At 56.6% G+C, this 25,565-nt stretch overlaps 2 protein-coding genes across 2 annotated transcripts; both read left to right on the forward strand.

The window, feature by feature from the left end:
• Nucleotides 1-14: 14 nt before the first annotated feature.
• On the forward strand, nt 15-25,263 carry LOC149306608 (NPC1-like intracellular cholesterol transporter 1). Its single transcript, XM_089538164.1, has 27 exons — nt 15-386; nt 586-747; nt 841-1,004; nt 1,347-1,517; nt 2,206-2,296; nt 2,506-2,750; nt 3,081-3,221; nt 3,684-3,797; nt 4,989-5,040; nt 11,733-13,270; nt 13,534-13,634; nt 15,333-15,505; nt 16,129-16,257; nt 16,726-16,908; nt 17,675-17,789; nt 18,527-18,654; nt 18,816-18,962; nt 19,499-19,588; nt 20,030-20,220; nt 20,717-20,844; nt 20,995-21,124; nt 21,416-21,471; nt 21,698-21,848; nt 23,207-23,438; nt 24,242-24,355; nt 24,656-24,818; nt 25,160-25,263. Exons 1-27 carry the CDS (start codon nt 15-17, stop codon nt 25,261-25,263), a joined length of 5,385 nt encoding a protein of 1,794 aa, XP_089394290.1.
• Nucleotides 5,901-8,011, forward strand: LOC149306609 (putative ATP-dependent RNA helicase DDX56). The gene is made up of 5 exons (XM_089538717.1): nt 5,901-6,146; nt 6,576-6,665; nt 6,831-6,936; nt 7,235-7,317; nt 7,685-8,011. The coding sequence occupies exons 1-5, from the start codon at nt 6,015-6,017 to the stop codon at nt 7,781-7,783; spliced, it is 510 nt and encodes a 169-aa protein (XP_089394843.1). The 5' UTR covers nt 5,901-6,014; the 3' UTR covers nt 7,784-8,011.
• Nucleotides 25,264-25,565: the final 302 nt, after the last annotated feature.

Consider the following 25,565-nt stretch of genomic DNA (forward strand, 5'->3'; position numbering starts at 1 on the left):
CCCGGGAGGGCAGCATGGCTGGCCAGGGACCCAGCGTCCTGCGGGCAGAGCTGGTGCCCCTGGGACCCGGGAGGAAGGCTTCGCAGCAGAGCCTCTGCGTTATCAGGAGCCGGAGAGCGCTGATCCGAAACCTTCCCCGACTAACGGAGCTGCAGCAGCAGCGCAGAGGCAGCCAGGGCCCCGAGCGGCTCTGCGGGAGGGGGCCCGGTGGCCAAAGGGAGGGAGGCTCCGTTCCCCCGAGGCCGAGCGGGGAAGGCCGGGGCCCTCTGCCCTGCCTCCCGCCACAGACCGACCGCTGGCTCTTTCCGGCGCCGTTCCTCCCTGAGCCTCCAGGGGGCAGCCGAGAGAGTGAGGCCGCTCTAGGCGGGCGTCTCGCTGCGCTTCCGGCGCGTTGCCCCACTTCCGGCGGAGGCAAGGCGCAGCATGGCGGCGGAGGATGCGAGCTTCGCGGAGCTGGGCCTGGACCCGCGGCTCCTCCAGGTCGAGCGGGAAGGGAGGGCTGCCTCCGGGGGAGGGAGGGAGGGAGGGAAGGCGGCTGGCTCCCGGCTGCCCTGACCCTCTGCTTCTCCGCCTTTCTTCTCTCAGTCGGTGGCGGCGCTGGGCTGGCGGCGGCCGACGCTGATCCAGGCGGAGGCGGTCCCTCTGGCGCTGGAGGGGAAGGACGTCCTGGCGCGGGCGCGGACGGGCTCCGGGAAGACGGGCGCCTTCGCCCTGCCGCTGCTCCACCGCATCCTCCGCGCCAAGGAGGTGAGCCTGGGCCCCGCCACCGGAGGGAGGGCTGGAGGGCCGGGCCCTGGCTCTCCGCACCCACCGACGCTCCCTCTCTCTCCTCCGTCTCAGGCAGCGGCGTCCTCGGCCTCCCAGGCGGTGCGCGGCCTGGTGCTGGTTCCGACGCGGGAGCTGGGCCAGCAGGCGACGCAGATGCTCCGGCGGCTCTCTGCCTGCTGCGCGCGGGACTTGCGGGTGGCTGACCTCTCCGGACCGCAGGACCTGGCAGCCCAGCGGTGAGCCACGCGGAGGGACCGGGACCCAGGGCCTTCGCCTTCTCTGCCGCTTCGTGGGCTCCAAAGTGGGGGTCACTTGCAGAGGAGGGCTGGCAGCCCCTCCGAGCGCTGAAAGCCCTCTGCAGCGCTGGGCCTCCCTGGGAGCGCTTCCTCTGCCCTGGGAGGCCGAGGGGGAATCCTCGCCTGGCACCCGCCCGCCTTCCCTCTTCCGCACGGAAGAGCTGCCAAGGAGCGGTCAAACGGCGCCTTGTGGCTGCAGCTGCCTCCAGCCTCAGGACCTGTGTGTTTGCTGCAGCCGGACAGACTTTGGCTTTACCTGTCATCCCTTTGTTTGCCTTTCAGGCCCATCTTGATGGAGAAGCCGGACGTTGTGGTGGGGACCCCTTCGCGGGTCCTGGCTCATTTGCAAGGACCCAGCCTGAGCCTGCAAGAGTCCCTGGAAGTCCTGGTCATGGATGAGGCTGATCTGCTCTTCTCCTTCGGCTTTGAAGAAGACCTGAAGAGCCTGCTCTGGTGAGCTGAGAGCTACTAAGCCAGAAATTCTTGAGGAGAGGAGAGGCTTTGGTCGAATATTGGCTGGCTTTGTGGGAGTCCTTTTTTTGCCTTGCCTGAAAACAGTATCACGCAGCAACAGAGTCACAAGGGGCTGTATGGGCCTTTGAATCCAGTCCCTGCTGATGGCCATCTAAAGCACCTGTGGCAGGTGGCTGCCCAGCCTGTTTTGGAAGAGGTCCAGAGGAGAGGAGCGCTTGAGGGATACTCTGCTGCGGCTGGGGAAACAGCTTGGCTGGCCGTGAGCAGTCGGGGGAGAGGCAGGGGAATTGCTGTCTGTCCCAGGGACTGGCTGAGGCAAGCGAGAATTAGAGTGCTTGGAAGGGGAAAGTTGTGTTGGAATAGCACTGGAAGAGGTGGGCTGTGACATGAAGACATCTTGCCCCAGTTTAAGGGCCTCTGACATTGCATCGCAGGGGCAGAGGAGCAGGCTTGCGGTTTGCCCTGCTTGCATTGTGGATCCTGTTTGTGAACTTGTAATGTAATAGCAAAGTCATCACTCTTCCTCATCTGCAGCTGAATGACAAGGTCCAGAACTCAGGAGGCCTGGTTGTGGTTCTGTTGCAGGCATTGCTTGTTTGCTGCTGACAGAGCAAGGAAGGTTTCTGACTTGACCTTAGGGCCTCTTCGCTTCTTTCTTCTTTTCCAGCCATTTACCGAAGATCTACCAGACTTTCATTATGTCAGCTACCTTCAACGAGGATGTACAGGCACTTAAGGAGCTGGTGCTGCACAACCCTGTAAGGACAAAAAAAAGGGGTTTGGCTTGGCATGGGCAGTCCCTTGCCCCACAGCTGCTGTGGCTGGCCTGGCCTCTCTTTTCCAAAGCAAGTTTCCTCTGTGGATCCACCATCCTTGGGCTTACATGGCGGGGAGGAGCCTTGTGTTAGGAGTGTGGTGGCTGCGCCCACATATGCCCCGTCTGAAAGGCACAGCATTCGCTCCACAGGTGATACTCAAACTCCAAGAATCGCAGCTGCCAGACAGCTCCCAGCTGAGTCAATTCCAGATCCAGTGTGAGACAGAAGAGGACAAGTTTTTGCTTCTCTACGTACTGCTGAAGCTTTCATTGGTGCGGGGCAAACTCATCCTCTTTGTCGGCACCATTGAGCGGTGCTACCGCCTCAAGCTCTTCTTGGAGCAGTTCAGCATCCCAGCCTGTGTCCTTAACTCAGAGCTGCCTGTCAAGTCCCGGTGAGAGTCTGGGCAACATTTGGACCGGGGGGGGGGGGGTGGCAGAGTGCTGCTGCTCTTGAGAGTCCAGGGAGCGGTAATCCAAAGGCTCCCGCAGCTTCTCTGGCCCCTTGGAAGTGGCAGCTGGGCTGGAGGTTTGTGCTTGTGCCCCTTCCTGACCAGATTACAGGGTGTTTGGGATTCTCTTCCCTTTGGTGGCAAACGTCCTGCCAAAACCTTCGCGCCCAGAAGGGGATGAAGGTTTGATGGGGAGCAGAGTGTGAGGCCTGATGAGCTTTGGGGGGAACCGCTGGGCCAGATCTATTCAGGGGCCTTTCTGTCGTCTTTCAGGTGCCATATCATCAGCCAGTTCAACAAGGGTTTCTATGACTACATCATTGCGACAGATGAGCAGGACCTGGTGGATCCAGAAGGGCCGAAAGAAGGGAAAAGGAGGAAGAAGAGCCGCAGCAAGAGCACAAGAGGAGAGAAGTACGCTGGCCTTGGGGCACTTTATGTCCAGAGCTCAGGGACAGATGGTGTTTATTTTATTTTGCTTGTTATGTTCTTTTGTTTTCAGTTTGCTTGTCTGAGGAAATATTAGCACACAAGGTAGAATGGTCCCAAGAGCAAACTATGAAGTGTAGGAGCCTAAAGTTAGGAGTGCAAAACATTTTATCCAGTGTACTGGACAGGTGAAATAGAAATTAGGAGTGTTATTCTGCTAGGAGGGGTCCGGGTGCTCAGGCCCTTCCCAGGTGGGACTTTGAGATGGCCCTTCTTAGCTGCTGGTCAGACACAGGCCTGAGCAAGTTCCAGGGGACTTCATGGCTGTGGGAGGTGCTAGAGCCTTGGGTTTCAGGTGCTTCCTTTGTGGGGGTGAGGGAACCCTGCTGGCCTCCAGCCCCCTTGCTCTTGTCCTCAGCCGCCCGGCCTCCTACTTCTTTTCCGTAGAAGCAGAGATCAGGAGTATGGAATTTCACGTGGCATTGACTTCCAGAACGTTTCTGCGGTCCTCAACTTTGACGTCCCTCCCTCCATTGAGTCCTACATCCACCGCGCAGGAAGGTCAGTCGCAGTTGGAGCCCGGCTCGGGAGGAGGCCTCTCGCCCCTGCTGAAGCTCTAGGGAGATGGGGGCCAAATTTGACTCAGGTTTCTCCAGGAGTGGAGAAATGTCTTTGCAAATTCTGTGGCAAAAATACAGATTCTTTTGAGCTTCATTTTCAGTCAGTTCAGAAAAACAAATTGTTCAGCTTGTATATAGCAACTCTTACTGCATTCCCCCAAAATTGGGATTCAGTGCCTCACAATTTAAAACAACAAAATACTGAATATACTCATGTATAAGCCTAGATGTTTTAGTCAAAAAATTGGCCTCAAAAAACTGGGTTGATTTATCCACGGATCAAAAAAGGAACCACTGTCTTTCTCTGAGTAGAGTGGCAAAAGGAGAGAGCTTACTCCATCCCAGGAGCACCTAAAGAAGTACCAACCCTTTCTATTCTGCCCAGCAAGGCTCCAGGTCTGACCTGTCTGAATGCCTGGGTTGGAAAAGGAAAAACAGTTATGCCTGCCAGGTCTTTGCAGGGACGTAGCTAGGATTTTGGGAAGGGGGGGTCCAGACTAAGTGTCACCATTATAATGGGGCTTGAGTGCGGCGGCGCAGCAGCACACACCATTCATTTTTCTAATGGAAGGGGGGGTCCAGACCCCAAGAACCCCACCCCCCTTGGCTACGTCCCTGGTCTTTGGCATTGTTTTCCTTAGCTATGTTCTTTATACTCCTTGTTACAGGCCTCTAAGTTTTCTTCAAGCAGGCAAACATCTTTTTATTCCAGCAAGCCTATAAGAATTGAGAGTTTAGGGAAACAGGCTTTGCATAATGTGCTGGACTTTTAGCTGTTATTGTTCTTTAAATGAATTATGTTTTTAATTGGTTTTAATTTTATGATAATTTGTTTTTTAATTTCTCTATGCTGTGAATTTTTAACTGTGCTGTAAGAGGTCTTCACTCCTAAAGCAGGAAAAGGTGGGATCTAAATAACACCAACAGCAACAACAATAGGGCCAACCCAGCAACATAATGGTCAACCTGCATGAGAGTTCTGATCTTTCAGAACATTTTAGAAAGATTTGCAGATGCAAAAAACTTGGCTTGTGCACAGAACATATCTCATGCAAAACACAATTTTGGTACCAAAACTATGGATTTTGATCAGACCCGTAAATTATTTACGGGTCTGATCAAAATCCATAATTTTGATACCAAAACTTGTCCTCGGCTTATACATGAGTTGGATTCATAATCAAGTATATATAGTAATTAAAAAATGTACAAGTAGTGAGCCTAAAGTAGAATTAAATTATTAGCAGTATTAAAACAATTCCAAACTTAAAGATATAAAATATATTAAAAAGCAATAAAACACTGTCTAGTCCATTAAATGCAAATTTTCTTCTTTAAGAGTTTGTTGGAATTGAAAAGTTTTTGCCTGCTGATGGGAAAACAACAACGAGGGGAGCGTTCTGGTCTCCCATATAATTTTTGTCTGCACAGCACTGTGAGAGCAAATGAGAGTTTGCAAATGGAAAATAGCCCTGGGAGAGTGTTTTCCATCACTGGGCCTCTGGTTTTGTTCTAGACAATCCAGCCTATGCAGATCTGGGTGGGGCCTTTTGGAAGTGCCCAGGGAGCCCCACCTGAAATAGTCGGGGTGAGGATGTGGCCCTCTTCGCAGGCCTCTGTTCTCCCCTGTGATGGAAAAGCAGATGAGCTGGGTAGCCAGAGTGGCCTCTGGGCCTGTTGCCTGCTTCCTCTTCTCTTTCTTAACCTGTCAGAGGGAGGGAGCAGGGAATCTTAGATGTTTCTGAGGCACATGCCTGGATGGAAAGTACTGCGGATGGAGGCATCAGGCGTTGTGCGCACATCCTCCTATAGGGATCTCGCCCCTCATGCGCACACAGCCCTGCTGCCTCAGAGGCTTTCCTAGCTGACTGCAGGGGCAGGCAGGCTGGGCTTCTAGGGGCCAGCTCCTCAGATGGTTTGCCTGACTCTCCTTCCTTGCAGGACGGCCCGTGCGGACAATCCAGGCACCGTCCTGACTTTCGTCTCGCCTTCTGAGCGCCCACTGCTGGGCACGATTGAGTTGGCGCTCACAGGAGGTCTGTGAGAGAAGTGGAAAGTGGTCCTGGCTGGGAGCAGGGAAGTCTCACCTCATAGGCTGGCGATGGGGGCCTGTCAGGGCACTGGCTGGCACTGAGGCAGGCAGTGCTGGACATCAGGGATGGCCCTAAAGTGCCTTTTCACTGTAGCCCTCACTATGGTTCCTCTGTTTTCTCCAGATAGCACTGAAACCCCGTTGCGGCCTTACCAGTTCCGAATGGATGAGGTTGAGGGTCTTCGCTACCGTTGTCAGGTGAGTAGGTTTGCTTGAAGGGGGGCCGGGGCACTTGGGCCTAACAGTGTTATGGATCAGAGCACCTTAAGCAGCTTTCTGGGGATGATTTAGTGTTCATGCTCTTTCTCGTGGGAGAGAGCAAGTATCTATCTGGGAGTGCTAGAAGATCTCTGGAGCTTTTTTCCAGCTGCACAATTCCATGCATGCTGGAGACAGCTGAGAACTGGGGGAGCTGAGCTCTCTTCCTGGGGCAGAAACAGGGGGCATTATGAGTATATAAAAGGGCTGCGGTGTCCTGAGGAAGGACGAGTAGTTTTGCTGCCATACATACCTATGTTGGGACTGGCTTCTGCTCCTGGGGAGGGGGTGGCTCTGGGCTCCCCCCTCCAGCTGTTTGCTGCATCTGCTGCCAGTTTTGACCCTCTCAGGGCTTCTCTTTCTTGCCAGGATGCCATGCGCTCAGTCACCAAGCAGGCTATCAAGGAGGCTCGCCTCCGGGAGATCAAGGAGGAGTTGCTCAACTCTGAGAAGCTGAAGGTATCCTCCTGGGTGTGGGGAGGGGGAAAGAGGGAAGGTTCCCCTGCCTAGTGACCATTTGTGGTGGCACTAAGTCCTGGCTCAGCCTGGGGCTGGACTGGGCCAGTACTGAGAGGGTTGGGTTGAGAGGGACTGTGCTTGCTTAACAGCCTCTTCCTCTCCCAGACCTACTTTGAGGACAACCCCCGGGATTGGGACCTGCTCCGCCATGACAAGCCCCTGCACCCAGCCGTCGTGAAGGCCCACTTGCGCAATGTGCCAGAGTACCTGAGTAATGAGAATGGGGCTGAAGGATGGGTTTCCACTTGTTGGCAGGGGGCAGCAGCCCCTCCCTCCACAGAAACATGTTTCCAAATCCCTCATCGGGCCTTTTGATCCGGGGAACCCTACCTGGTCCCTGGAGCTGCTGCTTCCTCTGCATGGGGCTGAACGAGAGTGGGCCACCCCCAGGGAGCCACAGTGGGTGGGTGGGCTTGTGGGCAGGGGCCTGTGGGAAGATGATGCAAAAACTGTTGGGAGGGTATATGGGGGAGCTCTCATGCCCTCTCTTTGCTTCTTCCTCCCCACAGTGCCCCCCACCCTCCGGGCAGTCGCTCGGCCCCTCCTGGGGAAGCAGAAGCGGCAGAAGCAGTTCCCTCCCCGCAGCAACAAGGTTGGTCTTCTGTCTTGTTGGGTTTAGCCTTCTGCTCCTCGCCCCCCACGGGCCCCATTTGATGGTTCTTTTGGAGAAAAGCTGAGCGGGGGGGTGGGGGGTGGCATTGGCACCCTTGCAGCCAAGACTCTAAAGCTAATCATCAGTGGATGGCACACACACTGTGTATCCCACTGGATATAGAAAGCTTTATGGAGTGAGACATTGAGTACCACTTGGTCCCCATAGAAAGTAGGAAATGTGACTGGCACGGTCACATTGGAGGAACCGTCACACCCAGTACTTTGAATAGCCACTTTGATCTCAGCTGCCACTTGGGACCATGTAATATTAACCGGCACCTTCCTCTTCCTCCCTTTTCTTGCATGGCCAGAAGAATCCCCTGTGCAATTTTAGTTCTGCCAAGCAGAGGCGGCAGACATCAGCCACCAAATCCACGGCTGTCCCAGGTCCCTCTGACCCTTAACGCCTCCCCTGCATTGAGGGTGGCCCTTGGAGGGGACAGAGCCCTTCGGCAGACCAGGCAAGGTGAGGAGACCTGTGGGACAAGGACCAGACAGTGGCGCGCTTCTCACCTGTCCACTCAGCAGACAATCTGGACTGAACCCCTTCTGCCTCAGAGAGAGTTGGAAACAAGGAGGCCTTGGGCCACCGGGGACATTTTTGCATTAACAAGGCTCCTTTTTGTCTTGTGGCATTTTGACTTGTCCTTGCATCAGTCGCCTTTTCGGGGGGGGGGGGGGTTGCTCTCTGCTGGTGTTTACCCTCCGCCCCTTCAGTGCCAGAGGTACTCCTCAGTTGTGGGCACTTTGTGGAGAATTGCATGGGGAAGGGACTTCCCTTTTGGACATGGCAGCTACAGTTGTCACCTTGGTCCATCTGGCAGGCAACATCCTCACCTGCGGGTTCTGCCCATCCTGGCAAAATGATGATGCAAAAGCTGTTGGGTGGATAGGAAGCTCTCATGCCCTCTCTTTGCTTCAGTCACAGCCAGCAGCTTGCTCCCTCTTCCTCCCACACAGTTCCCCAATCCTTTGGACAGTTGCTTGGGCGCTCCTGGGGAAGCACAAGTGGCTCCCTCCTCGCAGCAACAAAGTTGGTCTTCCATCTTGTTGGGTTCAGCCTTCTGCTCCCCCTCCCCATGGGCCCCATTTGGTGGGTCTTTCAGCCGAAAGCTGAGCCAGGGCAGGGTAAATGGCATTGGCACCCTTGCAGCTCTTGTCCCACTGACTGGGTCTGCAGAGTCCCCCAGTGCCTGTTTTCTGCAGGTCAGGCCCAGACAGGGTGGTTCCTACGATGGATGGGGCTGCCCTTCCTGATATTCCCCAGGACAAGGCTCAGTTGTGGCAGCAGGACAGGAGGGGGCTATGCCCACCCGCCCGCCCACCCAGCCTTTGTGTGCCCCGCTCTTACTTTTAGGCACACCCCCTCCTGCCCCCATAATTTCTTGCCCTGGCTTGGCCTTTGTGCCAGCGAGGTCCCACCCATCCTGCCCTTCGTGCCCTGCTCCCACAAAGCAACTGGGAGGGCATCCTGGGTCAAGAGCAGCTCCGACCACAGCAGGGGCCTTTGGCCTCCATTGCTGTTGCTCTGGGCAGCGGCAACAAAGCTCTCCTCCATGGATGGTTTGGTGGGTGGGCTGGGGCTTCCAAGCACACGCTTGGGGCTGACTGGCTCCTGGCAATGGTGGCTGGACTATGACCTGAGCTTTATTGGGTGTCAAGGCCGGGCTGAGGTTGTAAACCTTGAGGAAGGCAGATAAGGGGCTGAGGCTGGGTGGAGGCTGCCGGCCAAAGTGACACTGGAGCTGGAGGATCATGGGGCCCGGGGCCTTCCTGGGAGTGTCCCCTTAATTCCCAGGTCCAGAAATGCCCAGTTCTGCTCCTTCCCTGTTCCTGGTTCTGTCTACGTGCCACGCGGGCATCTCCCAGCTTCATGGGACAGATTGCAAAATGTGAATCCTACCACTGCCTCTGTCCTTTTTGGGGTTTTCCTTGGGCATTGTGATATCTGCCAATCCAGGAGGAAGCCCTCCCATCCATGGTGCCAAATAGGCTGCGGCTGTAAACAGGAAGTGGGCCAATGTTGCCTCTTACTCAGTGGGCATTGGCAGCCAGACTTGCTCAGAATTCACTTCGTCACTAAAGCCCTTATCTTGCGGAGATGGGGTGGTGCTGGTGGTGGGAGTATCGCCTGAGGGGGACATTTGGGCCCAGCCGCACGAAGACTCCCAGCGGGGTTCCCCGTCTTGCCACCGATGCTGAAACTCGCAGAACTCATTTTGGGATGACTTTCTGGCTGCTGAGGTGGATGGACCCCCATCAGAGGAGAACAGAGCCACTGCCTGGATTCACACACACACACCAGAATAGGGCGGCAGCTCCCACCCTCTCAGATTAGTTTTAAGATGGTCCTGGAGGTATTCCTATCTTTTCGGTGAAGGTGGAATTGCGTCTGAGCAGAGGAATGGCTGCTGTGTTACGCAAAGAGGAAAAAACAATGTCAATGCAGCTTAGCTGGCCAACATCAAAATGTTAGAATGGGGTATAAAGGAGTTTATATGTAAGCAAACAAATGAAATGTGGAATAAATGGAAATACAGTGGGTCCTTCTTATCCGCTGGGGTTTGGTTCAGCCCCCCCCCCCCCGACCCCATGGATGACAAATGGCATGACAAAATGATGCCCCTCATATAAAATGGAAATGCAAGGTTTGCTATTGTTTATACTTTTTAAAAAATACTTTCAAGCTGTGGATGCTTGAATCCATGGATAAAAAAGGAAAAAAGAAAAGCCACATGAACACTTGAAGGAGTTGAGCATGTTTGTGCTGGTGAAGGCCAAGAGGGGACATGATTGCACTCCTTAAATATCTAAAGGGCTGCCCCAGAGCATGGGACCGGGTCTGATGGTTCTAGGTTACAGGAGAAGAGATTTGGATTGAGCACTAGAAGGAGCTTCTGGACAGAGTGGTTCAGCAGTGGAGCCAATACTTTAAAGGAATGGTGGGCTCTGCATCTTCCAGCCACTTCAGAGCCTGCTCTGAGCAGGAGCTTGGACTCCATGGCTTCTGGGTGCCCCTTCCCACTCTTCTAGAATCCTATAGCCATGTCTTCTGAGCAAAGGTGAGGCAACAAGAGGGTAAAGCTGTGCCTTTCAGCATATTGTAGGACCTGAACCACATAGAAAGGAAAGGCCTGAGATGTGTGCTGTTTGGGAGAGATTCCTGATAGCATGGGAGCAGGAGTGCAGGGCAGCTAGAAGGCTGAAGAGCAACTGGCCAGATGTGCTGAGCTACCTGTGCTGTGGTTCCCTGTAGGAGCTGGATTTTGGGTCAGGTTGCCGCTGGGATCCCTTGCAACTGCATCATGAGGAACAGACTGGGCCTCCAAGGACTAGAGAGAGTCGCTGGGTGGAATGGCTGCTATAGTGAAAAGAGGTTATCGGGAGAGGAGGAGGTCATAGCGGTAGGGTGGCCCTGCAGTCCTGAGAGGGGTAGCCCTCTTTGGAGGGGCACAAATTGGCTGCTGGCCAGAGGGTCTCTGTTGTCTCCAGAAAGTTGGCCCTCTGTGCAAGGACTGTGGGCACTGATTGGACAATGGCAGCTGCTGCCTTTGGGCCTCTGCCTGCCCCAACACAAGGCTCCTCAGAAGAGAAGCAGGGCACACTGGTTGCCCCCAAGAGGCCCAGCTGGCAGACTTCAGGAGAGTTCCCCCAGAACAGCCAGGAGAACCCTGAGGACAGATTAATGATTGACCGCTCTGGAGCCACCTGATTGGTTTTCGGCTGTCAGACCAGGGCCCCTTGTACCTGGGAGCCAGGTGGCATGAGGACGGGCGCCTTGGCAAGGCCAGTGCTGGCACACCCCATGGCTTCTGCAGGTGCACCTGACTGTGGCCGCTGCCACTATCACTTTAAAGCTGCCAGGATGCCAAGCGTGGCCGCCCTGCTGGCCTTAGTGCTGGTCAGGGCCCAGCTGGGCCTGGTGAGTGGGGACAGAGAAAGGAAGCAGCCGCACAGGCTTGGAGGGGTTTTGGGGTGTCAGGAAGAGGAGAAGGGGGCAACCAGGCCTCCTCCCAGGAAAGTCTTTGCAGGGGGCACCCACATCCTCCTCAGGCCAATGGCTCTGGGGGGTCTTGAAGACTGGCTCTTCCCAGTGGGGCCCAGGGTTAGTGCGGGTTGGTGGGAGGGTGCCACTAGCCTGGCAGTATCTCTCTGGCGTCTGGTACTGGATGAACTGACCTCCTGCCTCTTTGAAGCTTAAGCTGGTCCACAGTAGCAGGAATACAACTTAAAACCAGTCCAGGGGCAGGAGGGTGGGGGATACACTTGGGGCTGGCCCCCCTGCCCCTCACTGACCATCCCTCTGTCCTTCCCTTCCTGGGCCGGGGGACTGTCTCCTGTGGTGGACGCCAGGCCGCTGCTCCCACTGAGATCCACCGTGAGGGGTACTGCGCTTTCTACGGCGACTGTGGCAAGAACCCCGAAATCAGCGGCAGCCTCCTCCCGGGCAACACAGTGCCCTGCCTCTCCAACACTCCTGCCCGGCGGGTCTCAGGGCTCCACCTGCAGCGACTGCGCTCCATCTGCCCGGCCCTCTTCACAGGCACAGAAAACACCTTGGCCTGCTGCTCGGAGGGCCAGCTGGAAGCCATCGAAAGGAGCCTCCGTGTCTCCCAGGTGGTGCTCTCCCGCTGCCCTGCCTGTGCCGAGAATTTCGCCAACCTCTACTGCCAGAACATCTGCAGCCCGAACCAAAGTGTCTTCACCAATGTCACACGCACCTTCAGCCTCACCACCAACAATGGCAGCCTGGCAGTGGGCATTCTGGAGTACCAGTGCTACTACAGCCAGGCCTTTGCAGACGCCTCCTATGACTCCTGCAAGGGGGTGCAGATCCCAGCCACCGGTGGGTACGCCATCGGAGCCATGTGTGGCAAGTATGGGGCAGCCCTGTGCAACACTCAGCGCTGGCTGGACTACCAGGGGGACCCCAGCAATGGCCTGGCCCCCTTGGCTATTTCCTACCATCTGATACCCGAGGGTTCTCCTGCTGTTGGAGGTGGCATTGTGCCATTCAGTGGGATGGCCTGGCAGTGCAACAAACCCGTGGGCAATGGGACTGGAGAGAAGTGCTCCTGCCAGGACTGTGCCCAGTCGTGTCCGGCCATAACAGCCCCCTCGCCTCCGGTGCCACCCTTCCAGGTCAGGGGCCTGAATGGAGCCCTCTTTGTGTGCATCATCCTCTTCTGTGTCCTCATGGTGGCCTTTGTGGCTGCACTTCTGTGGCGCAGCTGCTCTTCCTCACCAGCGGAGAAGCCAAAGGAGTCCAGGGTAAGGATGCCTTGCTCCGAGAAACTTAGCCAGGCCACCGACAAGTTCATGGCCCAGGCCTTCAACCGCTGGGGGACGCTGGTGGCCTCCTACCCACGCACAGTCATCCTCATCTCTGTGGTAGTGGTGGTGGTCCTCTCCAATGGACTGGTTTGGATCCAACTCACCACAAACCCGGTGGAGCTCTGGTCTTCCCCTGAGAGCCAGGCCCGGCAAGAGAAGGCCTTCTATGAGGAGAACTTTGGCCCCTTCTTCAGGACCAACCAGGCCATCCTGACTGTCAAAAACCAGTCCGGCTACACCTACGACTCACTGGTCATGGGCAGGACCAACTTCAGCGGTGTGCTTTCCATGGAAGTGCTGCTGGACCTTCTGGAGCTGCAGAGGAGGGTCCAGAACATCACTGTCTGGTCAGCAGTGCACAGCCAGAACGTCTCGCTGCAGGACGTTTGCTACGCCCCCCTGAACCCCCAAAATGCCAGTCTCACTGACTGTGCCCTCAACAGTCTGCTCCAGTACTTCCAGAACAACCAGACACGCCTGAAGATGACGGCCAGCCAGACTCTGAAGGGGGAAACAGGGACCGTTGATTGGAGGGACCACTTTCTCTATTGCATCAAGTGAGTATAGTGAGATGGGGGGGGGGGGCAAAGCACCTGTGGCCCCCCATCATCCCTTGGCCAGCCTGAAAAGTGGCCCTGCCGCCCCCGCCATGGCACCTGTCCAGCCAGTGGGGATTGGTCTCTCTTGTCTTGCTGGAGATGCCTTTCTTTCTCAGAAGGAAAGGAGGGAGGGAGGGCGGTGGCGGTGGCAGGGGGCAGAGGGCATTTCCCCAGAGGCCTCACCATCACCCCTGTCTCTCTCTATCCTCCCCACCCATTAGCTCCCCCCTCTCTTTCAAAGACATCACAGCACTGGAGCTGAGCTGCATGGCTGATTATGGGGCACCCGTCTTCCCATTCCTGGCTGTGGGGGGCTACTCAGGTAGGAGTTGGGGGGCTCACCTGCCTGTGGCAGCTTGTGGGCACAACAAGGGTGATTCCTGGGGAGGAAAGGATTCAGAGGCGCCAGAGTCCTATCACAGCTGCCTCTTCTCTTAGCTTGGGCCCATTGGGGCTGCCTTTATCTTATATATATTTATTTGCGTATTGAATTCATACTCTGGCTTTGTCTCAGGATGAGGCCAAAAGCAGCTTGAGAAGGTTGGGGTGGCCATGAGTGTTGTGGGGGGAGAGACAAGTGGGGCAGCAGGAATCAGTGTAGGGGTATGGCAGCTTTAAAATATCTGTCACTTCTTTTGATGCAACATAGAGTGACATTGGAACCTCAGGTCATTAAGCATGCAGTCAGCCCTCTGTATCCACAGGTTCAACCATCCACGGCTTTTATATATATGTGTGTATGTATGTATGTATGTATATTCCAAAAAGGAAACCTTGATTTTGCTATTTGATGCAAGGGGTACCATTTTACTATGCCATTGTATTTAGTATTACTTGAACATCTACAGATTTTGGTATCCATGGGGGGCTCTGGAACCAAACCAAGAGCCCACTGTATATTTACAAAGATGTGTGGTATAGTGGTTTAGGTGTTGGATTATGACTGGAGACCAGGGTTCAAATCCCCACTTGGCTATGGAAATCCAATGTGAGTCCTGAGTCAAGTCATACTCTCTCAGTCTCAGAGGAAGGCAGAGTTTGCCAAGAAACCCCTGTCATAGGTTCACCTTGTGCTCACCATAAGTTGAAATTGATGAAAGTGCACAACAAAAAACATAGATGTGTGACTGGGATAGAATGTAATAAGACCCAGAGAGACGCAAGTTACGATCATTGCCCTCAGTCTTGAAACCCAGTGCCAACTCTGTCCCCACATGCAATCTAGGAGCAGTGTTTCAGGGGCTCATAACAACAGCTGCTGTGCCAGAGGTGCATTTACTGGGTCTTCCTCCAGTGTAATATGCAGCATCCTGCGCTAGCAGTGCCCCCTCCGCTCTACACTGCTCAGACAGGAGTCTCTAAGCAAGAGAATACATGGACACAAATCCGATATTAGAAATTACAACACCCCAAAACCAGTTCCAGAGCGTTTCCTGGGCATATAATATGGGATTGTCAAGTCCCAGTTCTTGAACAGGGAAATTACAAAGGAAGATGGGAAAGAGAAACAGCTGAACTGAGTTCATATATTCACACATTCCAATCTGTTAGGAGAGGCGTGAGCATAGACAGTGGTTTCATGGCATGCCATGTGCATTAACTGCTCCCCTCTCTCCTCGCCAAAAGGACAGTGGCCAAAGGAACCTCCTCAGAGAATGCTTCTGACTCCTGTTACATTCTGTCCCGTTCCCACAATGAAGGGCAACACGGGATTATTTAGGAGCCAAAAAAATACGATAGTAAAATGCAGTGAGAGCCCAAGAACAGCCCCCTGACCCCCACTTGGTTAACTGGGAGCTGGGAGGCAGAAGAAGAAGGGGGAAACCGCAGGGGAGTTCTGTCTTTGGAGCCTGAACTGGGTGAGGACCCAGGCGTAGGAAGCACCAGCGAGCAAGCGAGTGCGCACTTTTTGTGCGGGTGTGTTTGTGTGCTCGTGCATGTGCACGGAAAGGGCTGCTAGGGTGTCCTGGGCATCCTGGTGTCCTCCTGCTCCTTGGTGACCTTCCTGTCTACCCAACAGGGGTGGCATACTCAGAGGCACAAGCTCTCATCCTGACTGTCTCCCTGAACAACTTCCCTTCCGGTGACCCCCGTTTTGACTTTGTGATGTTGTGGGAAAAGCAATTCCTGAAAATTTTAGAGGAATTCCAGCAGGAATACGCTGACCGCTACACCGTGGCCTACATGGCTGAGGTACGAGGGCAACAAGGGAGAGCCCTGGCAACCATGGCCGCAAAGCCAGACAGATAGACCCCTTTGGAAAAGGCAGATGCCAAAGCAGCCCCGGGGATCAGCCAGGGAACTCCCTCCTTGAAGAAACCTCTGCCCTCTGTTTTCTTGCACCCTGGGCCAAATCCTCTCTAGCCTTTGGGCTTGCAAAGGATCTTTTCCTTACTGGGATTCCACATTTCCCAGTTGTTTTTATGGGCTGGTTTGGGGTGTGGGGACTGTGTCTCGTTTCTGGGTTTGCTCTACTTACTGCCCTACAGGATCAGATCTGGCCTTAGGCATGTTTAGAGGAGACCCACTGAAATCCTAAGGAGCCCAGAGGGGCTAGCCATTGTTGCTGCTATGGGCCTCCTCTAAGTGTGCCTAAGGCTGGGTCCAGCGCAGTGCCTGCATTGCTTTACTCCATCCTCCTAGTCACCCAAGCTGCCAAGTAGGCAACCAGGCAGTGCGCAGCAGGCAGCGGGGTGGCAGCTTTTGGAAAGGCAACCGGGTTGCCCACTGAGATCCAGGTCCCTCTGGCCACCTTCTTCCAACCAGCTCCTCTTTCTCTATCTCTTCCCCCTCCTCGATCCCACATCTGGCCCCAGCGGTCCCTGGAGGATGAGATCAGCCGGTCCACCTGGGAGGACCTCCCAGTCTTTGCCCTCAGCTACCTCCTGATCTTCGCCTACATCGCCCTGGCTCTGGGGCAGTACTCCAGCTGCAAACGCATCCCGGTAGGAGAAGGGTGGGTGGTTGAGTGGGGGCTGCCCCTCTCTGGGGCGGAGGGAACAGCCAGCCGAGGACTGTGGGCCTGAAGGGGGGGCACATGCTCACACAATGTGGGGAAGCTCCCCCTCACACCCCACGGCTGCCTCTGCCTCCTCTTGACCCCCTTCCACTTAAGATGGAGGACAGGGGTGTCCTTCTGGGCTGCTTCTCCCAGGGCTGTGGAACTCCCTCCCACAGTTTCTGAAGCAGCAGGAGGGGTCTGGGTGCTACTTGCAGAGGGGACCGGGTGATCCAGACGGGCAGGAGACCCTCCCCACCTCAAAGAGGGGCAGAAAGGGAGGGCTGGGCAATGGTGGCTGGGGCCATGGGAGTCTCAAAGAAGGGCCAGGTGCGCAGGGGGGGCTTTTGTCCGAATCACAGGGGCCAGGCCGGCTGAGCATCCCCCCCGCCATTCCTCTCTCTTCTCTTTCCAGGTGGACTCCAAGGTGACGCTGGGCCTGGGGGGGATCCTGGTGGTGCTAGGGGCTGTCCTCTCCTCGCTGGGCTTTTACTCCTACATGGGAGTGCCCTCCTCCCTCATCATCCTCGAAGTCGTGCCCTTCCTGGTCCTGGCCCTGGGTGCAGACAACATCTTCATCTTCGTGCTGGAGTTCCAGGTGCGAGACACGCTGCAGTAGAGGACAGCCAGAGGACAGAGGCTGCCAAGGATACTGGGGAGGATTCTTTCAAACTACAACTCCCAGCAGTGGCATCCCCACCCAGGGACGTAGCTAGGATTTTAGGAAGGAGGGCGTCCAGACTAAGTGCTACCATTATAATGGGGCTTGAGTGCGGCAGCGCAGCAACACACACCATTCATTTTTCTAACGGAAGGGGGGGGGGGTCCGGACCCCAAGAACTCCCCCTTGGCTATGTCCCTGCCCCACCCCTGGTGTCATCCAGTGCAAGGGGGGCTGCTGGGGGAGCTACTGGGGGGACGCTGGCAGCCAAAAGGGTGCACTTGCCTTTCTCCTTTGCCACAGCAGTGGAAGGGTGTGCTTGCCTCTTCTCACACACAAACCCCAGTGGAAGGCAGGCCCAACCTGTCTCCTCACCCATCTTCTGGGGTGTCACCTGGAGCAGACTGTACCCGCCGCACCCTCCTGGTGTCACCACTAGCCGGTGCTGGATTGGTTGTAGTCCAAATACAGAACTTACTCAAGGTCTAGGAGTTCTTCCAGCACCTTTGGCCCCTCTAGCATGCAGAGAGCCCCCTTTTTGCACCACTTTCCTGGCCCTGGGTCTGGTTTAACGTTGGTCCTGGGATGCTCCTGCGCTTCTGGGGGACGGGCGGAAAGGCCTCCCACCTGCTGCCCTCCTGGGCATTCCCCTTTCTCAGCCCCTTTCTTCCTCTTCTTCTTCCTCCTCCCTCTCTTTCTGCAGCGCTCTGAAGCCCAACCTGGGGAAACCCCCGAGGAGCGCATTGGACGGGTCTTGGGGGATGTGGCGCCCAGCATGCTCCTCTGCAGCCTTTCAGAGGTGATCTGCTTCTTCTTGGGTGAGTGGGACAGCTTCCTGGGCCCCCTCCTCTTGGGTCAGGGGGTGGTAGGCAGTGAGGCCTTCAGCCAGGTGTGGGTCTGCATGCAAAATGCTGTTATCCTCTGGGGCAACAATCCTGGGACAGGGAAGGACAAGAAGGAGAAGCCAAGTGCTCCTCTTTCCAGAGCTGCAGCATTTTGGGGGATTCCTCAGCTGCTTGGCATTGGGCCCCATGGCTGCTGTGGGGAAGACCTCCTCGGTGGCGCAGTGGCTGAAGTGCCTGGCCAGGCTCTCCCCTGGGAAGCTGCCTGTTCCATGGCATCTGCGCATGTGTGCGTTCACATGCATGTAGATCTAATCCCCGCTGCGGACACTACCATTGGTAGGTCGAGAGGTAGTGAGCACTGGGCTTAGAAAGAGAAAGAGAGAGAAGTCTGGACTGGGATTGATCCAAGGGCAAGGCTATGAGACCCAGTGGATGGCTGTGGGCCAGTGACTCTCTCCTGGACTGGCCTACCTCACAAGGTTGCTGTGAGAACAGCGCAAGAGGGAGGAGGATGGTTAGCTGCATGTGCCGCAAGGCAGGATGCATAGAGCATGCAGGACACACCTGTGAGGAAACAAGTGGACATAGCTAGCTGAATGTGGGGCTGAAGGCTGGCGTGAAGTTGATCATGGCTGGGCGGCCAGCTGGTCAGTTGGGAGGGGGCAGCTATGTCCTCTCACAAGATCCTGTTGGTGCCTTGCCCATTGCAGGTGGCCTCACCCCGATGCCCGCTGTCAAGACCTTTGCCCTCTACGCCGCTATGGCAGTCTTCTTTGACTTCTTGCTCCAAATGTCAGCTTTTGTAGCCCTGCTGTCTCTGGACGCCCATCGGCAGGAGGTCAGTTGGTCTTCTTGGCCAAGGATGGAGGGATTTGGTCAGGGACAGGAGCAGGTACTCCTCCCACAGGCTCTCTGTCAACAGCAGATGGTGGCAGATGACCCCTCTGTGGTCCTGATCCAGGGCCATTTTTGCCCCCTCCTCAACTTGTTCTTCCGCAGGCCTCCCGCCTGGACTTATGCTGCTGCATCCGCCTGGAGGGTGACAATGACGGGGCTCCTGAGAAGCAGCACGAAGGGCTCCTCTGTGCTTTCATGCGCCGCTTCTATGCGCCTTTCCTGCTCAATGGCTTTGTCCGGTTCCTGGTTGTGAGTAGAGGTTGGGGCTTCCTGGGGGGATTGGGGGAATGGGGCTGGGGCTGGGAGACCAAGAAGCATGTGGGGGGATAGGATATCTGCAAGACCCATGCTTCCCCCTGTAAGAGCCTGCCCAAAGTGGGGATCCTCAGCGCAGGCCCCATTCCACATCCCCATACCTGTGAGGCTAGGTCAGTGTGTGCATGTGGCGGGCCCTCCGCCTCAGCAGCCCTTGACAGTGGAACTCCCTGTCAAGGGAAGCCAGGCTGGTTGCCTCTCCTCTGAGCCTCTGTGGGGCAGCTGAAGCACTGTTATTCCCTGTAGCCTTCGGCCCTTGAGCTTCCCCTGGCTCTCCTAGCGCATCATTTTTAAGGAGCATATATGGTGTGTCTTAAATGTTTCTGTCCGTTGTACAATGCCTCAGGGCTTGGCAGACTGAGAGGGGAAACAGAAAGGCAATCAATCATTGTATCAATGTATTGATCAATCAGTCGCCCGCTTTCCCCCAGGTACCTGAAGCCCCCTCCTCTTCCTCCCTCCCACCCCAGGTGTTGCTCTTCTCCTTCATGTTCTGCGCAGGAATATTCCTGATGCTCAACGTCCAGGTGGGGTTGGAGCAGGAGCTGTCGGTGCCCACGGTGAGAAAGAGGCCCTCTGTGGCCGCGGGGAGCTTAGGGTGGGCTGCTAGAGTGGTCTATGAGATAGTGCCTTCAAGCATCCAGATTCAAGGCAAGGTCATCCAAATAGAAGCTCTGCAAACCCCTGGGGGGTGAGGGGGGGCTTGGAAACACCCTGAAAATTGGAAAGGGATAGTGGTGCCCCTAAGGTATGGGGCAGGAGGGGGGTTGGCTGATGGAAGATCTTCAAGGGGAGACTCTCTGTTCCTCTGCCTCCTCAGCATCAGACTTTGATGTGGATGGGGAACTGGGGATCCTTCAGCCTGTGTGGGGGCCATGGGGCTGCCCTGGTCAGGGCAGTGTGTGTGCTCCTTGGAGGGGAGAGGAGGAAGGCAAGGGGAGTTTGTAGGGGCCAAAGCAGGGCCTGACCCCCCCTGTCTTCTCCATGCATTCCCCCCCCAGGATTCCTACATGCTCCAGTACTTCCAGTACCTGAACCAGTACCTGATGGTGGGGGCGCCCACCTACTTTGTCACTTCTGGGGGCTACAACTTCTCTACCGTGCCAGGAATGAACGGCGTCTGTTCCAGCTCAGGCTGCGACGAGAACTCCATGCTACAGAAGATCCAGTATGCCACCCGGTTTCCAGAGCAGTAAGTCACACGCTCTGGCCCCCTCTGCCTGGTCTCTCTCTCTCTCTCTCTCTCTCTCTCTCTCTCTCACACACACACACACACACACACACACACACACGGGCCTGCTGGACTGGGACCAAGCCTTCCCCTTCACACTTCAGGCATGGAGGGGGGAAGGAGAAGGGCAGAATAGGGGACCGGCCACCTCTTTTGGAAAGGAGCCCCCACCCCCGGCACCTGCCTTCTCTCCTGCTAGAGAGTGGTGGCTCTGCCCTCCAAGTGTGGGGGCCAGGTGCCTTTGGAGCCAGGTGGGGGTCAGCCTATTGCTCTCCAGATGGGGCTGCCAGAAGGAAGGCTGGGGGGGGGGGGCTGCACCTGCAAAGGGGATAAGGTACTGAGGGGGCTGCTGGGAACCCCCCCGTGCCAGGATCCCAGTCTGGCTGTCTCTGTGGGGGGGGGGGCAGGGAGGCCCCCATTGAGTCAGTGATGAGTCTGCCTCTCCTTGACCCTCCAGGTCCTTCCTGGCCATTCCGGCCACTTCCTGGGTGGACGACTTCATCGACTGGCTGAATCCTTTCTCCAGCTGTTGCCGAATCCACAGTTTTGGCTCACAAAAGGGCGAGTTCTGCCCCTCCACTGACCGTAAGCGACCCCAGGGCAGCTGTAGCTGACAGGATCCAGGGCCCAGAAGAATGGCCCCTGTGGAATGGGAGTGGGGGCCAAATGGGGCAGGGGTCCCCTCTTCCCATGCTCAGCCTTTCTCCTCATCTTCCTCTTCCTCCCCTACCCCAGCCTCCCTGTCCTGCATCTTCCAGAAGTGCATGGCCATCCCAGCCGGGACCCTACGGCCAAGTGTGGAGGAGTTTGACCGATTCCTGCCCTGGTTCCTCCATGACAAGCCCAACCTGAGCTGCTCCAAGGGGTGAGTGCAGCTGCACAGAGGTTGGGTGCAGCCCCCCAGTCCTCCTGGTGTCTGTCTCCCCAGTGGGGCAGAAGAGCCCGCTGTCGCCAGGGCTTGCCCACACCAGCGGGGGGGGGGGGGGAGAAGGAGGAGGAAGAGTAGGCACCTCTCCTTGTGGTGGTCCTGGGAAGGAACTTGCCCCTGTCCCGCCCATCCCATAGGTATCCTTGTTCAGAGGAGGGGGCTGGCATCGGTTTCCGTTGTTCAAAAGGACAGGCTCTGCCCCCATGCTCAGCCTTTCTCCCTACACAGGGGCCTGGGGGCCTACGACACATCTGTGAAGCTGGGGCCCGAGGGGCAGGTTCTGGGTGAGTGGATCCCCTCCCTCCCTTCCCCTTCCTTGGAGCTGCCATGCAGCAAGCACACATAGGTGGGCAGTATGTGGAGGTTTCATGCTGAGGCCATGCATTTGCCGCAGAAGGCTGGCGGATGCAGGGGCCAGAAGGGCAGGCTGGGAGGGCCTGAAGTGTGGGGTGCCCCTGTGGAGCCCAGGGCCCAATCGCTGATTGCCGGCCTTACCCTCTGCCTCTGTAGCCTCTCGCTTCATGGCCTACCACACCCCGCTGAAGAACTCCCAGGAGTACACAGCCGCCCTGAAAGTCGCCAGGGAGCTGGCTGCCAACATCACGGCCAGCATGCGGAAAGTGCCCGGCACTGACCCCGACTTCCAGGTCTTCCCCTACACGTAAGGCAGCTGGACAGGGGCTGGGGTGGGAAGGACAGTGGGGAGGGGCAGTGGGAGGCAATGCTGGGGGGCAGGCAGGGAGAGGCCTGGGACGGATCGGGGGGCCCTGAACGGTGACGCTGGTGGAACCCCTTCCCATCCCAGGGCCAGAAGATACTTTGGACAGGGCTCCCTACAATTAAATCTGTCCAGCTGCCGCCATCCTTAAACACTCCAAATGGCACCATCTGCGGCTGACCCCCTGCAGCCCATTTTTCACTCCAGGGGAAGAGCCATCCTGGTTCCCAATGCCTTGGTGGCCTCTCTGCTGGGTCTGGAAAGTGGCCAGACCCCAGAGAGGCTCTTCCTTGGGCTCACATTCCTCCTTTGCTTTGATGGTGATGGTGGCAGGTGGTACTCCATGCCCTGCAGAGGTTTGTAGCAGCAGCGGCGGCAGCAGCTTCTGGCTTCTTTCTGCTGAAGTGGCAGTCAGCCTTTCATGCGTCCCAGCAGCTCCCCACCCCATGGAGACAGGGGACAAACAGGGTCCCCACCCCACAAAGGGTCCTCCAGGATTGGAGGGCTGTGTGGTGATGGGCCTTGAACATGCACCGGGATCCCCAGAGATATGCCTGGCCTCATAGCACCTCAACGAGATAAACTTGGAACTGGATGGGCTGGAAACCTGTTGTCTGGTGACGCTTAGCACCAGGAAATGGGAGCCCCCTCCGCAAAGACAGAGCGCTCTGTGGGAGCTGTTTCCCAAGTAGCCCAGAGATCCAGCCCCACAGCCATGCCCTTTGCAAGCCAGGCGCACCACTAGCAGGCAGGGTCAGTCGGGTGAGAAGCCAGAGTGGTCCCAGGGAGAAGTGGCTTCCGCTGCAGCCTCCCTGGGCCAGGGGCCCTCCTTCTGCCTGGGCTGCCTCACCATCTTGTTGTAAGGCCAAGACAAAGCACTCTGCCTTCAGTTTGGTGGAGGAAGGAGGGGTTCTCAGTGGAATAAGAAATAAAAACAGAAGTCAGCAGCCCATCCTGACAACTTTTGTGCTAAAGAGAAAGCAACAGTCCTCAAGGGATCTGCCAACGCCCGGAGGGGTCACCCGGCCCATCAGCCTTTTCCCAGAATGCTGTGTTTCATCACACAAAGAGCATAACGAAGAAAGAGAAGCTGCTTTCTTTGGAATGGTGGGCTTTGGACAAGAGGTTCAGATGGTTCAAAGGCAACTCATAAGGCCTGCTTTTTCCTGCTGGACCAAACACAAGACCGGAGGGCCCCAGATATTTGTTGGAGACGTGTGTGTTTGTGTGTGTGTGTGTGTGTGCGCACGCGTTTGCCAGGGAGGGTCTCCTGCGAGTGACCGTCCACCTTCCTTCCACAGGATCACCTACGTGTTTTATGAGCAGTACCTGGCCATCGCCATGACTGGCTTCATCAATGTGATAGTCTGCTTGGTGCCCACCTTTCTCGTGTGCTACATCCTCCTGGGCATGGACTTGCGCTCGGCTGCCGTCAACCTGGTCACCATTGTCATGATTGTGGTGGACACTGTGGGCGCCATGACCCTGTGGGGTATCTCCTTCAACGCCATTTCCCTCATCAACCTGGTGGCAGTAAGTCTGGGCCATCTCTGTGGGCTGGAGAGGTGGGGGGCACCCTCCCAGCACTTCTCAAAGGGAGGACCTGCAGCTTCCAGGGGCCTCGCCTTGAAGGCAGCAGCTTCTGCCCTCTGTGGCCCTGAGGTTTCAGGCTAGGCACGGGGAAAGCCAATCTCTTCCTCTGGCACCCACCATTGGGAACCTACTAAGAATAACATGGCCAAATACATTTGCACAGAAGGGCTTCCCGCACTCCAGATCAGGGTTTCTTTTCCGGATCTCTTTCCTCCTGCCTCTCACACCCGGCCATTGGGTGTCCCAGGAGAGCTCTGAGAGAACATGAAAGGGAGATCCTGGCCATGTGAAATCTCAGCAAAACGAAGAGCACAGATCTCCCATGATTATTTTCAAAAGAATGTTTCCCCACAAGAGACACGAAGGAAGGAAGGAAGGAAGGAAGGAAGGAAGGAAGGAAGGAAGGAAGGACAGAGAGTTGGTCCTAAAGTCTGAGATCACCTTTGGGGTGGGATTTCTAGGGTGCTGGTCCAGGCCCTTCTCCCTTGGCAGCCCAGCTGTGTCTGATCTCCAGGCTAATCCTTGACTTTGGATGCTGGTTCACTGGGCGAAATGCAGCTCCATGGCAGGGCCTTTGCAAAGGCAGCTTCCAGAAATGTAGCTAGGTGCTGGGATATAACACTGGGGCTCCATGGAACAAGTGGCTGTGTGCTTCCCTTCCTGGCACACTGGGAGCCATGCATCAGGCAGGGTGGGTTGCCCACCTGCCTGGTTGGCTCACCCCTGGCTCCATCTCCTGACAGGCTGTGGGCATCTCTGTAGAGTTTGTCTCCCACATCACACGCTCCTTCGCCATCAGCACGCTGCCCACCAAAGTGGAGAGGGCTAAGGAAGCTACGGTCAACATGGGGAGTGCGGTGAGTACAGGAGGGAGAGGGATCCGAAGCTGCCAGGTGGGCCATTGCCCCCCCCCCCATGCCCTTGTCCTTCTCCACAGCTGCAGGTCCTTGACCCGGACCTCACGGCTGTGGGGGCAGTGGGGGTATTGCTCCCATCCTGATGAGCAGGTCTCTCCTCCTCTATCCCTTTTGGCACCAGTGGACAGCTGAGGCCTGTGCGCTGCCGAGACCCATTTCCCCAGGCAGAGGCATTGGCGGTGGGAGTGAGCTCAGGCCCCTACGCTTACAGCTGACCAGCCCCCTTCCCTCCTGTTCTAGGTGTTTGCCGGGGTGGCTATGACCAACCTTCCAGGGGTAGTGGTGCTGGCCTTTGCCAAAGCCCAGCTGGTGCAGCTCTTCTTCTTCCGCCTCAACCTCCTCATCACTCTGCTGGGGATGCTCCACGGCCTGGTCTTCCTGCCTGTCATCCTCAGCTATTTCGGTAAAGCCTTTTGCCCGCCTGCCCAGTTGGCCTTTGCCCTGGACCCGGGCAGCAGTTGGGGGATTCTATAGAAAAGGAAGGCTTTTGGAGGAGAATGTGTAACTTTATTTGAAATGCACTCACGTTTTGGGAGCGTTGCTCTTAACTCTGCTTGGGGGCAGGTGTGGTGGGGGGGTATTGTGGCAGCCGCTGGCCCCTGGCCCCTATTCCCTGTGCCTAGTGCCTTCCCAGGGAGCAGGTGGTGGGGGCCCTAATAAAACCCAGGGACTGCAACATTGGCCGGCTGGGTTCTTCCTCCGTGGTCTTTCTCCCCCTCACCTTCTCCCCCTTTCCCCCACCAGGGCCAGGGGTCAGGCTATCGGCCTTGCAGGCCCAGCGGGAAGGTCCTCCGCAGGAGAGCCCCACGACCCTGGAGGGCAAGCAGGAGCTCCCCAGAGGCCACTGATCCTGACCAGGGCCGGGTGCCAGCCCTCTCCGGCTGAAAGCAGAGCAAGAGATGCAACAGAGGGGCTGGCTGGGTGGCAGTGATGGCAGCGGCTGGACCCCGAAGGAGGCAGGCCCTCCACCCCTCCAGGGCAGGGATGCTCCCACATGGATGGAAAATGGAGCCCTGGCAGAACAAGAGGCATCTTGGCACAAACCTGTGTGAAAGGTGTGCGTGTGCAACCCAGAATTCCCTGCTCAGAGAAGTAGGCAAGGCGTCTTTGAGGCCAGGCACCGCAGCCTCCGCCCAGCACTGGAGGGACG

This window comes from Sceloporus occidentalis, unplaced genomic scaffold (genome assembly GCF_023333645.1).
Source record: "Sceloporus occidentalis isolate IW3139 unplaced genomic scaffold, rSceOcc1.0.p SCAF_9, whole genome shotgun sequence".
NCBI lineage: Eukaryota > Metazoa > Chordata > Lepidosauria > Squamata > Phrynosomatidae > Sceloporus > Sceloporus occidentalis.